The sequence below is a fragment of the Leiobunum rupestre genome, chromosome 5, assembly GCF_980474605.1.
Source record: "Leiobunum rupestre chromosome 5, qqLeiRupe1.1.hap1, whole genome shotgun sequence".
NCBI classification, from domain to species: domain Eukaryota; kingdom Metazoa; phylum Arthropoda; class Arachnida; order Opiliones; family Sclerosomatidae; genus Leiobunum; species Leiobunum rupestre.
The window spans coordinates 14,370,979-14,385,315 of NC_143388.1; the positions used below are offsets into that span (position 1 = coordinate 14,370,979).

General features: G+C 33.9%; 1 protein-coding gene across 5 annotated transcripts in view; it reads left to right on the forward strand.

Moving 5' to 3' along the window:
- The window catches only part of LOC149943618 (uncharacterized), a 164,504-nt gene that overhangs the window by 3,506 nt on the left and 146,661 nt on the right, over positions 1-14,337 (forward strand). For 2 of the 5 annotated variants that reach the window (XM_090175231.1, XM_090175233.1), the window contains exons 7-8: positions 211-2,528; positions 2,564-3,979. In XM_090175231.1, coding sequence (XP_090031357.1) covers positions 211-339 — 129 coding nt within the window. In that variant the 3' untranslated portion in view covers positions 340-2,528; positions 2,564-3,979. Of the gene's footprint in view, positions 1-210; positions 2,529-2,563; positions 3,980-14,337 lie in introns of those variants that run through there. The other 3 variants (XM_090175232.1, XM_090175234.1, XM_090175236.1) reach the window with 3 other exon arrangements.

Below are 14,337 nucleotides of genomic sequence, written 5' to 3' on the forward strand. Positions count from 1 at the left end.
GCGTTTTTGGGCTAGTGGTACGTTCAATACCATTCTACCCTGGTAAAGTAATGTTGTGACTTAATGGGAAAAACTTATCCTCTCCTGATCTTTTGTCTAATCCGTACATTTTCTCATTTTAATATGAAAGATTTTTAAACGCATGGGCTTAAACCTAATTTTTGTGGAGCAGATGACAAAGTATTGTGAATGTTTTTACGTTTCTTGCAGGTGCTAGAAAGTGGTGAAAGTGGTCCACCCAGCACGACACACCATGCGTGCATTGTAATTTCTATTCTAATAATGCTCTTCATTGGCGGGGGTGTTTTAATTGGTGTTATTTTCATTATCGTGGGTTGAGAAGATTTTACAAACTGAAAAAATGAGAGGATATTGAAAGGCATGCAAAATATATAATCGCTGCCTAGTTATACGAATCTTCCTTAGTTTTATCATAAACAAAAGTTATAAGCAAACTAAATATCTAAAAACTACATTGCGAATATTTAAAAGTTATATAGAGGTACGAATAATTAATTTAAGCCCAGTGCAAATCTTCGAGCTCAAAATTTTTTTTCAAAAGATTTCCCGTGTTTTGAAGAATCTCAAGCGAATACATAAGAATTTCAACGATGAAACAATTGTATTATTTTTGTCAGGGTGAGGGGTATTTTCCAAATTTGGCGTGCGCTTTGGTTTTTTTTGAAGGTTAATATATATCTAACTTCAGTGACTGTCGCGGCCACTGACCAAGTGAAAAAAAAAACAACAAAACTGAATACTGGTACATAAAAATTAGAGAACTTTTTAAAACTACCCTTTTCACCACAGTCTACCCTACGTCTCACCTCCTGATATAAATATATAAATAATATCTATTAGTTAAATAGCGTGGCATTCTTGGTAGGTTTAGTTTTAAATTTTTTAAAAAGAGAATGGAGTTTTTTAAAAAAATGTATTAGGCTTTGCAAATTGTTTCTTGTGATATACGAAAACAATTCTGGGACCAGATTTTACTTCTTTGTTGAAAATTATGAAATTATTGTAGGTTTAGTTACTAGTAAGTTTCATATGGCATTATTTAAATTATAAAAGAAGTAAGTTTCAGCTTTTTAAAAAAAAAAAGGAAAGGAGAAATATTTAGGGGATAAAGTAATGTAAATTGTTATATATAATCTTGTACATAGGTTCCCATTTATCTTGTTAAAAATAATTCTTTTGTGAGATTAGAAAGTGCAATTTGAATCGGAACTTTTGAGTCTGCCATATATTTAATTTTCTTCCTGCTATTTATTTGATAAGGGAATTATATCCTAGCACCAAATAGAAAATTCAGGAGCATTCTCCATTGTTCTCTTGAATTATATACTGTCCCATATTCAATGTTATTTTTTCCTATTTAGTTTGAAAGACCAAAATAATGGTATTAAATTTAAAATAATTAAATATTAATTATTTAATGTTTTCATTATATAATACAGCATTACTTACCAATTATAGCAATATATTGTTTAAGTTACTTTTTGAGATGCCGTACTGGACAAAATTTTAAACTAATAGCATTTTGTCAAAAATATTAATAACGCCAAAAGTCTATAAAAGATTACAGACTTTTGGTAAAATATGATGTAAGAAAAAAATGTTTTTTTTTAAAAAATTAACGTGGAAAAATTCACATTTAATGCGAACAAATAAACCCACAACAAAAATTTGTTTATTTATACTTAAGGAGTAGGACTATGTTGAGACCATTTTTACCGTTTCTCTCAAACCATCTCTATCAAGGAGAGTACCCGAGCTGTTTATTGCCGATTTGGTTCAAAGTCGGGCGTAATGTAGACCTATATGAGGTATGAAATTTGACAAAAGGAGACGTTGCACTACCCATTCGATTTGCCACGGCAACCGTAAATGTTTTTGACCACTTAAAACAAAGAAATCTGCATTTAAAAAAGCATGGGATTTCCTTGGTTTACAATTTACCCAAATTTGATGAAATTTACCTAAATGTGGTCCAAATTACCCATTTTGTGATTTTCAAAAAAAAAAATATGAAATTTTTATTTTTTTTTGTGAGAAAATCCCATGCTTTTTTAAATGCAGATTTTTTTTCTTTTAAGTGGTCAAAAACATTTTCGGTTGCCATGGCAAATCGGATGGGTAGTGCAACATCTCCCTTTAGGAAATTTCATATCTCATTTAGGTCTACATTACGCCCGACTTTGAACCAAATTGGAAATAAACACCTCGGGTACTCCCTTGTAATTCTAAGTCTGCCAGTATGTCAAATTGCCCCAGAATCTCATTGGTTTGCAAAACTGACGTAGTAGATGATGGTGATAGTCATTCCTCCCATGTATAAATAAACACATTCTTGCTAGAAATAAACACTTATTTCCTTTAAAAAAACATTTTTTTCCTAAAAGAAAGCTTGAAATATTTTCCACTAATTTTATCCAGCACCATTTCGGTGAAGTCACTTGACATTTTTTTTTAATAGTTATTATTATTTGGGTAGTTTATGTAATGTAATTATTATTATTATTTGGGTAGTTTATGTAATGTAATTATTATTATTTTTAAGAACCTTAAGTATTATAGTTAAAACTCTAATGTTAGTCATTTTTGTTAAGGGTGTCTGCATTTATTACTGTATCAGAACATTTTTTTAACCCAACAAAATGAAGCAATTAAAATTTTGAGGATGTTTTTTAAATTAAGACGGAAAAATAATTTTTTTTGAATTTTTACTGAGTTTGAAACTTAAAATTCTAAATTTTATTACCCCCGGAATTTTTAAGATACCTTGAAACCTTCTGTGGTTTTTGGAAAAATGTTCTCATCAATGAAATATGGTCATCCTAAATTAGTATTTCATAGTTTGGAGTCAAATATCTCAAATTTTATTTTTATTTCTCATTTGAGGAAAGTTATTATTTTAATGGAGAATATGAAATGCGTAAAAAAGTTTCAATAAATGATAAATATTTGTTTATCTTTTAAAATTAACATACGCAACTGTTATACTTTTCCCTGATTTTATACATAGATAAAGATATATTACTGATACTATTAAGTTTTGTTCTATAGTTTTGTTATTACCAAAGTAATGGTATTAGATGAATACCCTTGTTATTTGCTCATTTATTGATACCTGATTTTTTTTGTAAAGGATTTGTGCAATAGAGAAAAAAAATGTTTTTGAATTATAGAAAAATTATACGGATAAGTCATTTGGTGCTTCCAAGCTTTTGCCTACTAATTGTCTTTTTAGACAATTATATAAAATTTTGTTAAAATGGGGCGCCAACTAGGCAATAACGCAGGATTTCCGCTATTCTTAATAAAACAATTTTACGTTAAAGAAATATTTAATATTTTATCGAACAAACCACGATATAAGTTATTAAATAATTGCTTCCATGAACCACTCCAATATGGATGTGGCTAAATTATTGACACCCAGGTTAATAGTGGCCAAATTGTCACTTGGCGCTCCGCCCCTTTTGAAATTTTTGTCTGCATATTTTAGTTGACAAGAACTGAAATTCCAGCATTTCAGTTCACTTCAAGTTGTGAAGAAATAAAACACAGCTCAAAAAAAACTTATAAATTTTATTCCAAAGAAAATTATTAACGAGAAAAAGTTGAAAATGACAATTATAATTGGCTTAGACTCGTGATTGAAAATAGTTTTTCAAAATTTAAGTCATATTTGGTGTTTGTACATGGTTTATAAGAACAAAATATAAATTTGTATAATTTTAGGACATAAACTCCCCCTTTGAAGTACTATAACATAGGCTTCCATGATTGTACATTTAACCAAAATTGAAAGAATACACCTAATATTTTCGATTTATCAAAAAAAAAAAACAACAAAATACACCCTACTTAAATAAAAACACTTCAAACTGAACAAACATAAATACTAATATCTGGAAGCCCTAAACAAAAATCTGTAAACAATGATGAAAAATAAAATTAAATTTGTTTTTAACACTTTGAACTAAAATTATTATAATTCTGAGTTATATCATTGCCAACCGATTTTGTTCTTTGGTATTTTCAGATAATATAGAACCCAGCCTTACGAATAAAAATAATAATAAAAAAAAAACGGATTTTGGCATAGAATTATTGGACTAGTTTGAATTTTCGCCTTTTCTATACATTCAGTTTCCCCTTATCGTGTGTAGGAGGGGTTTTTTCACAAAATTGATTGAAGCATTTGAAGCTTGAAATTAAGCTCTCGATTTCTTTGAAATTGAGAGATTTCGATCATACTTCGAAAAAACCCTTTTTAAAAATAAAAAATTTATACAACTTTTAAATTAGTTTGAAAAGCGACCAGATTCCTATTATATTTTTTCGTAGATTTCCAAAATCGTAGCTTCAACCACTGCCTTCTCTAATATTAGAGAAAGCAGTGCTTCACTCGTATTCGAATCCAGGCGCTTTCCTCCAAAAACACGGAAAAAAGGTTCAAATAAATCATTTTGCCTACGTACGAAAAAATAAATACGTATAGTTAGTTGGAAGTTTATACGACATGTATAACGGAATGTGTGTATGTGCTAACGAAAATAAACTACAGGGTGTTTCAAATTCATCGACCCAGGCATTTTCCTGAAAAGCTATTTATTTAATAATATAATTCAGAAATATTCAGTGTAATGTCAATTTATTAGTAATTAAACTTTTAAAAATCGTAATAAATTTCATGATTTTAATTGTGTTTTACACCGGTAGGCGGAAGACAAACAAGTTTCAATGATAAAGTGGTAGAGCATACTCTGAAATAGTCCTATTTTTCACTGAGATATTAGCATAAGTAACATAAGAACAATAAGTATGACACTTACTATTGCTTTAATGCTAATTTTCTAACCGGACCTTTTTTTGGCACTGATACTCTCTTCAAGCTGTGACTTACCTTTTTGGATGACTACGTTTTGATAAAAATTTAAGGAGAGCACGTTCTGGCGCACGTCAAAATTCTAAGAATTCTTCCCTTGATAGTGAGAATTCTCACTTCTCAAAATTTTGACGGTCCTTCTCACAGGAAGTGACGTCATCTCTTCTCACGAGTTCTCCTGAGAAGAGTGAGAATGCCTCCGAGCATTCTTACTCGGTCAAATTACAAATAAAAATGGCAGCTAATTTTCTAATAAGTTTACTTGAAAATAAACATTATGATATTTTTGTGGACGAAAATTAATTTCAGAGAATATAGAATGGTTAGTTAATTTCCTATGAAACCTTTCCTTTCAAATTATAAATAAAATCTTTCCTTACTTCATATATTGTCGTGAAATCGTCTAAAAATAATATTTATTGTCAAAGGCTTAGTTTACTAAGTTCGTGGGATTATCGTAACTTCGTAAGCCGCCATCTTTAGAAGAGTCTTTTTACATTTGACGCAATTTTAGCGAGTTCTTAAGGCGGCTGCACACATAAAGCTCGCAAGCGAATTTTGAGTGCGCGCGCATGCGAAGCGTGTGCGAAAGTAGGATTTTTTTCTAATTTCGCGTTGCGTCGCTCGCTTCGCGCCTCATGTGTGCAGCCGCCTTTAAGCTTGTTTTCCACTAGCGCGCGTCATAATGTTATTTTCTTTACGCGCGTAAAAACGTTTGAACGTGTCAAAGCTGAGAAACGCGTCGTTGCGCGCGCTAGTGGAAAACAAGCATTACGGGGAGAAAAATTCTCACGAAGAACTCTTCTCAAGAGAAGAACTCCTTCTCAGAATTTTGACGCGGCCCTGGAGTCGCGAGGGGCTTTGGCTTTGTTTAGAAGCGCGCGTGCGAATCATGCGTGATAAAAAAACATGAGCTCGTGGTGCCGAGAAAAACCTTTATAATTTTTATCATTTTAGCCTAATATTCCGCCTATCTATCGGAAACCAGATATTTCGGCTTAGCCAGGGTTGCCACGGTACCTGAAAAACCGGGAATTTCTGGAAAAGTCAGGGAATTTGAATATGGGTATAAAAATCAGGGAAAAGTCAGGGAATTTTAAAAATTAGTCTCAAAATCAGGGAAATGTCAGGGAATTTAATTTCGGTTGCAAATAGGAAACGTTTACTAAAATATAAGTTAAAAAATACAAAATCTTGGCACAAAATAAGTCAGGGAAAATATCCAGAGATGGTCAGGGAAAATATCCAGAGATGGTCAGGGAAAACCTGGAAAAGTCAGGGAATTTGATTGTGAAAAAACTGTGGCAACCCTGTTAGCGGAAGTCTCGCGTATTTTAGACACTAGAGGGCTCTGTGCTGAGAAAATATCTTGATTACGCAATAACTATGAAAATCAGTTTGGTTGTAAATCTCGTGAATTGTCATACTTATTGTTATTATGTTACTTATAATATTAGTCATGAAAAACCAAGTTGGTAAGCACGGCCAACTTCGATCGCGCTTTAGCGGCCCCGTCAATCGCGTGAATTTAACGTATATATATATTTTACCAGCAGGGTTCCGTTACGACCAAAATTTAACGTTAGTAATTAAAAAAAACATTTAATTGAACCGAATGTAGGTTAATATTTAAATAATAGTATAATATTTTTTCAAGATTCTAATTTTTTAACGGTGTTTATAAATTATAAAAGAGTTTAACAGAAACCAAGAACTTCCTCTATTATTGCGTAATACTTGAAACGCATGTAAATAAATAAATAAATAAAATAAAAATTTAAAATAAGCTTCACTGTAACTTCAGGGTAAATATATTATTTTAACATTTCAAATTAAATAATATTAAGTTAAAATATATTATAAGCGCAATAAATTATAATTTTAGGTTCAACAAGTTTTAAGCTTTCGTCTTTTTAAACCTAGAATAAAAATATTGTCTATTTAGTAAGGGCTCTGGTAAGGGTTTTTAATTTTATCTGACTGAAAATGTTTTCCATAGTAAAGGTACCTGAACAGAAATCATCCTCTTTGAAATGCAGGCTGCAGACCTGTGTATATTTTGGTACAAAATCATCCCGACTAATGTTTGTTAACCATAAACCCTTTAAGGCATTCTTCGCTAGGAAACTCGTGAAAAAATAGGTCTTTCCTATTGACATGGTTTGATGTATAATATGGTACGCAACACGAAGGCGTTGAGATGGATATTTCTATCTTTTGCCTATTTAGTATCTTTTATCTTCAATAAGATATCTAATTAGTTTTAAGATTCCTACTCTTAAAACTAATTATATATTCGGAAAATACTACCTAAGAACTGTTATATATATATATATATATATATATATATATATATATATATATACATATATATATATACATACAACAAAACGCTCTAAACACCTCTACAGCCTTCAAAACTTTGTGTTCGAATATGGCGGCTTCGCGTAAAAAAACGCGTCTCTTTTTATTCATTTAATTTTTATAAGGTAATATGTTTTTTAGACTATGAATTAGACATAAATATATTGAAAAAAGATAGATTAACTTACTGAACCTTGTTTTTTCTAAAGAGGAAAGTGGAAAACCGAAGAAAAAAACATTTTTCCGCGATTTCGCTTGTATTCCCCGCCTTTGGTGATAGTAGGTTTTTGGTCATACGTAGCGCCCCTGTCGGGATTATTCAGACACGAAAATTAACCTTAGATTCCCAGTGGTGTAGTCCTGAAATAAAAAAAAACCGGGGCGCTACCTGGGTACAGCCAACTTCGATTACGCGCGAAATTGAAGTTGGTGTACCGGTCGCTATAAATGTACGTCCAACTTCAATTTTTAGCGTGGTCGAAGCTGGCTGTAACTAGGTAACGATTTGAAATTGTTATGGTATTTTTCTGCGGGCAAAATTTATCATAAATTCACACACCCTTTATTCCAGAAAAATGATATATGAAATAGAAGCATGGCGCGCGCTGGCAAGTTGAAAAAAAGAGGCAGGGCCCGTCCTGGCAAAATGGAAAAACCAAGGCGGGGCGGGGCCCTGCCTTTGAAAAAAGCACCGGGGCGACGCCCTGCCCCGACTACACCACTGTAGATGCCAGGTGATTGACGGGGCCGCTAAAGCGCGGTAAGCGCGATCGAAGTTGGCCGTGCCTTAAGTACCGGTTTTTGGAGCAGTCTTGGAAATAAGGAATTTTTTAAAACTAGTCCTTAGGATTGGTGACCCCTATTGTCTACAAAAATAAACTGGTCTTTAGGACCAGTGACCCTTACCAAAAATTTATATAAAAACCATAAAGTGGACCTCTAAGGCCCTTACCGACAACATGAAAAATGAGGAACCCCCTCAATCACCCCAGAGCTGCGTCCCCCATTCGGGGAGAAGAGGAGGGGATGGTAGTTCGCCGCGGCGGAGGGTTAAATTCGCGCATTTTTACACAAGGTAAATGCGTTAGTTGGCAGAATTTAAATAGTTAATTTGAGTGCTCTTATTTTTAAGTTTTAGAGTCAAAAGAGCCAACTGCTCTTCTGTTCTTTTCCGTGGCATTTCAAGTGCAAAAGAAAAATATCCCTAAATTGAAATAAAGTGGATGATTGCATTGATGAAATTTGATTTATAACCTAATTCAAAATTAAATAAATAAATAAAATTCAAAACCAACCTAGAAAACGAAGTAGCTTATCGGGCCTTTGCATCAGAGGAAAATAAAATATTTCCAAAGCAAACGCTGCAGACGATTTTTTGAGATTTGTTCCCAACAGAGCTGCTAGTATCGCGATTCTCGTTTCATTAGTTTTGCCATGGCAACCGAAAATGTTTTTGACTACACAAAATGAAAATTCCTTACCGAAAAAAACATGGGATTTTTAAAATTCTAAGGGTGGCCACTTGGAAAATTTTCCAAAAAATTTAAATTTTTTAAAATGCAAAAACTAGAAAAATTTATCGAAATCAATTTTATGAAAATGGGTAAAAATGCAAATGATTTGATAGAAAATTAATAAAAAATGATTTTATCATAAGGAGTAATACCACTTATGATCAATTTATTTTTGTTATGATTTTATTGATAAAAAAACTTAAATGTGATAAAAATCAATTGCGTTTATCAAATCGATAGAATTATGAGATATATTTTATCAAATCATTTGCATTTTTACTTATTTTCATCAAATTGAATTTTTTTTATCAATTTTATTTTATTTCGTCAATTTTGATCAATTTTTTCTAGTTTTTGCATTTTAAAAAATTTAAATTTTTTGGAAAATATTCCAAGGGAATTTTTCAAAATCCCATGTTTTTTCGGGAAGGAATTTTCCATTTGGTGTTGTCAAAAACATTTTCGGTGGCCATGGCCCATTGAAACGTTTTCTTTTGGGAATTTTCATGATTCATTAAGGCATACTTAACCCCCGAGTTTGAACAAATCGGTGTGTTACACCCAATGAGGTAGAATAAATAGAGATCCAAACAAATCTGGGATTCGCGGGACATGTTTTATTTAAGTAGTAGAATTAGGTTTAAGTTTCAACTTTATCCAATCGTGTTGGCGCCATCGATTTCTATAAACAGACACTTTTGCAAAATATGTTAAGGTTTAGTTTTCCAATAACACTATAGATGGCGCCAACACGATTTGATTAAGTTCATTTACTAGGTCTAACTCTCCAACTCAACAAATACTGTGCCGCGAAACGGTAGGTCCTGGAAGGTGGATTTGGATCACTATTTATTCTACCTCATTGGTGCAACTAGGAGAACCTCCTTCAACTTTTGCAGACAACGGGGGAGACAAACGAGACTGCGAGCATGGCGCTATATAGCGTCCAAGCTCCGAGGCGAGCGCACGAAACACACAGACGGGTTAGAGAAAGGACAAGATTTTCGTTGAAAACTGCAAAAAGCGCGTGGCAGCATTTTAGACAGATTTAATCGGCGTCGCGCTGGAACAAAATCGGCGGCGGCGTTGAAAAACAATCGGCGTCGGCGTCGGCGGCGCACCGGCGCGCCGGCGCGTACTTCGGCGGCGTCGGGGTCTAAAACAAGTTCGGCAAGCGTAATGACGTTATAGAAAGGCTTAATTAAGAATTGATCCGTCGAGTGTCTTTTTTTTGGGGTGGCTATAACCCATCCAAATTCAAATTAGCTGTCCCAAAAATTCTCTAAGGATTCCGTCCTATGCTATGAAAATGTTTCCCATCCAAATGAATTTGCTACCAACGTCATCAGGTTTGGAGGTGCAAAACTAGAGAATTTCGATCCTATATGCTTTGATTTTATTTGTATAGCAGGTAAGGCCAAGCGCTCACTGCTCTTCGTAACGTCTCCGTCCTAGCCTCCACAAGCCTTTGCTTCGTAACGGAGACAATGCCTTGTGGAAGGCAGGACGGATCAGAAACGGAGAGCCAGTGGGGGGCGCCTAGCCTAAGTCAATATTTACGGAATGGGCCGTCAGGTTGGACGTATTACTTCACATAAATGTCACGAAGACAATTTCAATTTGTTTAAGAAGGATCTCGCAAGTTACGTACTTCAAAAATCAGTATGTTAATTGACGAAGGAAAAAAGCTGTTGGGAAAATAACGCCGCGCGGAGCTATCTCGGTGTCACGTATCAATAGGCACCTCCATAGCGTAGAAATAGAAATGAGACTAGAACCACTGCGCTTTCCGCTAATCCCAAAGGAAACTGGCAAGCTAGAAGGCTGCCAATTAGGGTGGAATCGGGCTACCCGCGCCATCTGACAAGCGCATTAAATTTAAACATTGCAGCCACGGTTACGGCGGAAATTTTTAAGGCGGCGAGCGACTGTGCATCGCGTCGTGCGCAGTGACGATACTTTGGCTTTCGCGTCTATAAGCCTAAAGCTTGTTTTCCACTTGCGCGCGCAACGACGCGTTTCTCAGCTTTGAAACGTTCAAACATTTTTACGCGCGTAAAGAAAATAACATTATGACGCGCGCTAGTGGAAAACAAGCTTAACCGCGGAAAATTAAAATTGGTAAAAAATTGCATTTTTTTTGCTCTGTAAAAACCGATTTCCGCTATAAATAAAATTATCATTTCATAAGTATGTAATATTATAGGAATTATTTTATAGTAATCTCGGAATAAAAGTGTTTTTATTTTTCAGCGAGCTTCAAGACTCGACTTTGAGTTGGGGATGGGACATCATCGCGATAGTTTAATTCGAGGGGCTAACCACTCTTAGAAAGTCTGTACACCGGACTACGCTTAGATTACCACTGCCAAAGGCAGGGACTTCAAAGATTACGCGTAGTCCCATTAGTACAGTCAAAGGTACGGCTCTGTACACCGATTACGCGGAGTGATCAGCCCCTCGGTTTAATTAGAAAACTAATTACGTTATATGCCAAAGTTCGCCCGAACAAAATTGCCAGAGACAAAAACCTGGAAATGGAAGGGAAAGCAATTAGACATAAGTTTTCTAAGCTTTTTTTATTTCAAGGCCAGAACATTTCAAACGTTTATAAAAGTGGCTTACCTATAATTTACGGTAATGTAGATTCTTGTGAACGTAATGATTTTCATATTTGTTTATATAATTTATATAATGTCGTTGAATACTTTTTTACAACTCTACAATGTCGAAAACCGATCGAAGAACATAAACAAACTAGACGACGTTGCATACGACGTTTTGCCACGTAATCATATTTAGTTTAAAAATTTTTAATTAGATGGCGCGGATATGCACGATTCCAGTCTAATGGCGCCCTTCTAGCTGGTACATCTCCCCCTAATCCGATCGTAATTCTAGTCTCATTTCTATTTCTATGTTCCATAGACATAGGAACTATATTTATACCTAGACGGAGTATCGCAGGCTAAACGGCACTCGTTTTTTGTGCCCGGTTTTCAATTCCCCGCGCGTCTCATTCGTGATATGGACCAAATTCCGTGGCGCCACCAAATCCTTTGGTGGAGAACGGAGAAACTATAAAAAGCAGAAAATTCGAACACTGGACCACGGCCAACTTCGATCGCGCTTACCGCGATTGAAGTTGGCCGTGACTGGACGCAAAAACGTATTAGGTTTACTGCGACTTTTAAAGATGGTTTAATTTACGAAAATAAAGAAAAAAGATTGCATTTTTGGGAAAATACAACGCGAAATTAAAAATTTTACTGAAATTTGAGCTTCAAAAACCTGAAAATGGTACAAACTTGTGTGGTTCCCAATAAACGCTTCAATACATCTTCGTTGTTATTTGTAAATTTCAGCAAAATCGTGACATTTTCTCTGTTTTGGAATTTTAATTTTTTAACGCTATCTGGTAGACGAAAACCTTCAATGAACAAGTTGTAGAGTATATACTCGAAAGCCTTAAAATGAATTGGTTTGGTCTGAATAGCTCAATTGGTCACTGAGATATTAGGTCATGAAAAATAACAAGTTGGTAGTAGGTGGCCAAAGCCTATTCACAACTAATTTAAAAAGAATGTTTGTATGACTGCTAAAAATACACGTTTTTAAACTTATATTTTCATTATTAATTAATTTTGAAAAAAAAAACAAGTTCCGAAAGTGTTACAAAATTTAAAAAAGGAGGTTGTAAGAAGTCTACAAAAATGTCTAATTTATTACAACTGATTTTCCCAAAGCTCTTTTTGCATGTGCACTTCGTTTAATTTTGGGTTTGCTTTTAAGTATTTAAAGTACCTCAACGTACTTCAGTAATTAATTATGCCTCATAATAGCCGTGAACAGCGGTCCAAGATGGTAGAGTTATACTACGGTGATGATCATCAAAACGCACGTCTAGTAAGTCAGTTATTTCAAATGTTCTATCCTGACAGTCGACCAGATCTCCACACTATTCTCCGTGCTGTTCGGGACCTTGAAGATGATGGCAACGTGAATCCCCGATTCCGTGGACGGGGACATCACAACATTAATATGGAAGACACAGTCATCGCCTACTTTGTCGCCTACCCTCGAGCAAGTATAAGAATGGCATGCTCCGATTTGGACTGGAGTGTCCTTGACTACCATTACTTTCATTCATACCATGCCACGCTCCACCAAGCACTTCACGATTGTGATAGGCGACTTAGATTGAACTTCTGCAACTGGTTCAGTATCATGGCCGATGCAAATGAAAATTTCCTCCTTTTGCTCCTCATGTCCGATGAGTGCTCATTCTCTAGAGACGGATAGCTTAACAGATAGAACAACCACATGTGGAGCGATGAAAATCCGCACTGGGGATTTTCTCACCACAATCAGCCCAGGTAGCAAAATGTGGTTAAAAAACCGTTTTAAAACCGTTGATAAATAGTAGGAAATCAAACGTTATAATAACGTAGATCATGTCCGGTGATTTATACTATAAAAAAACCGTTAGAAATACGTTTAGTTTACGTTAGAATTTTTCTAATAGAAACGTTACTTGTGCAACGTATATAAAACGTTATACAAAAAACTGTTTATTAAACGTTCAATAAACTACCATAAAACGTTTTTCTAACGTTAGTGCTCTAATTGAAACCAACTGTAAATCAACGTATTTTAGGCGTTAAAATAACGTCGTTCTTATATTAGAATGTATGCCTTTTACATACTAATTAAAGCAGGCGTGATCCCTGAAATAGCTCAATTTTTATTTAATGTATCTCTCACATAAAAATTTATTGATAGCCATAAAAATATAAACAGACACTGGAAAAAATTTAAGTTAAGAAAAGAAAGAACTGTCCTTTTTATAAAATTTTTGGTTTACAATGCAATAATAAAACATATCAGTTAATTAGATCAACACAAATCACTTTTTTGGACAATAAAAAATTGGATCTACTTAAAACTTGAATATACGTTATTTAAAAATACTTGAATCGTATTTCCAATAATCGAGAATATTTGAAACTAAACATTTAATTAACGAATTTTAAATATTAATTTCGATGTATACAGCGAATATAATATCTCACTTGTTTCTAAAATATCACAAATTGCTTTTGGCGGAAAATATACACGCTATTTATTGCAATACTTAATCTAAAATCTCCATCAGTTTGGTCAAACATCTTAAAAAAGTTTATTCTTACTTGTCGTTACTTCCTAAATATTTAAGTCTTTTTCAAATTAATCCCTATTTTGAAAAGCATAAACATATGGTACTACAAAATCTATTTCATTATTGAAGGTACACAAATCACCTTAACTCAATGACAACAGAAAACAAAATTCTAAATATAACAATAATGACATTCCTCAAAATTATTTAGTACTAACTAAGCAATATAAATTTGTCTATCAATATAAACAGAAACTGCAGATGAAGATTGATTTTTATTTATCACAGCTGACTATTACAAAACTTTTTCATTGTGAATTTGTGACGGCCTATAGTATTTAAGATTAGCAGTAAATATAGCCCTAATGAAAATAATCCCATATTTTAGGGTTAAGAAAAATGTA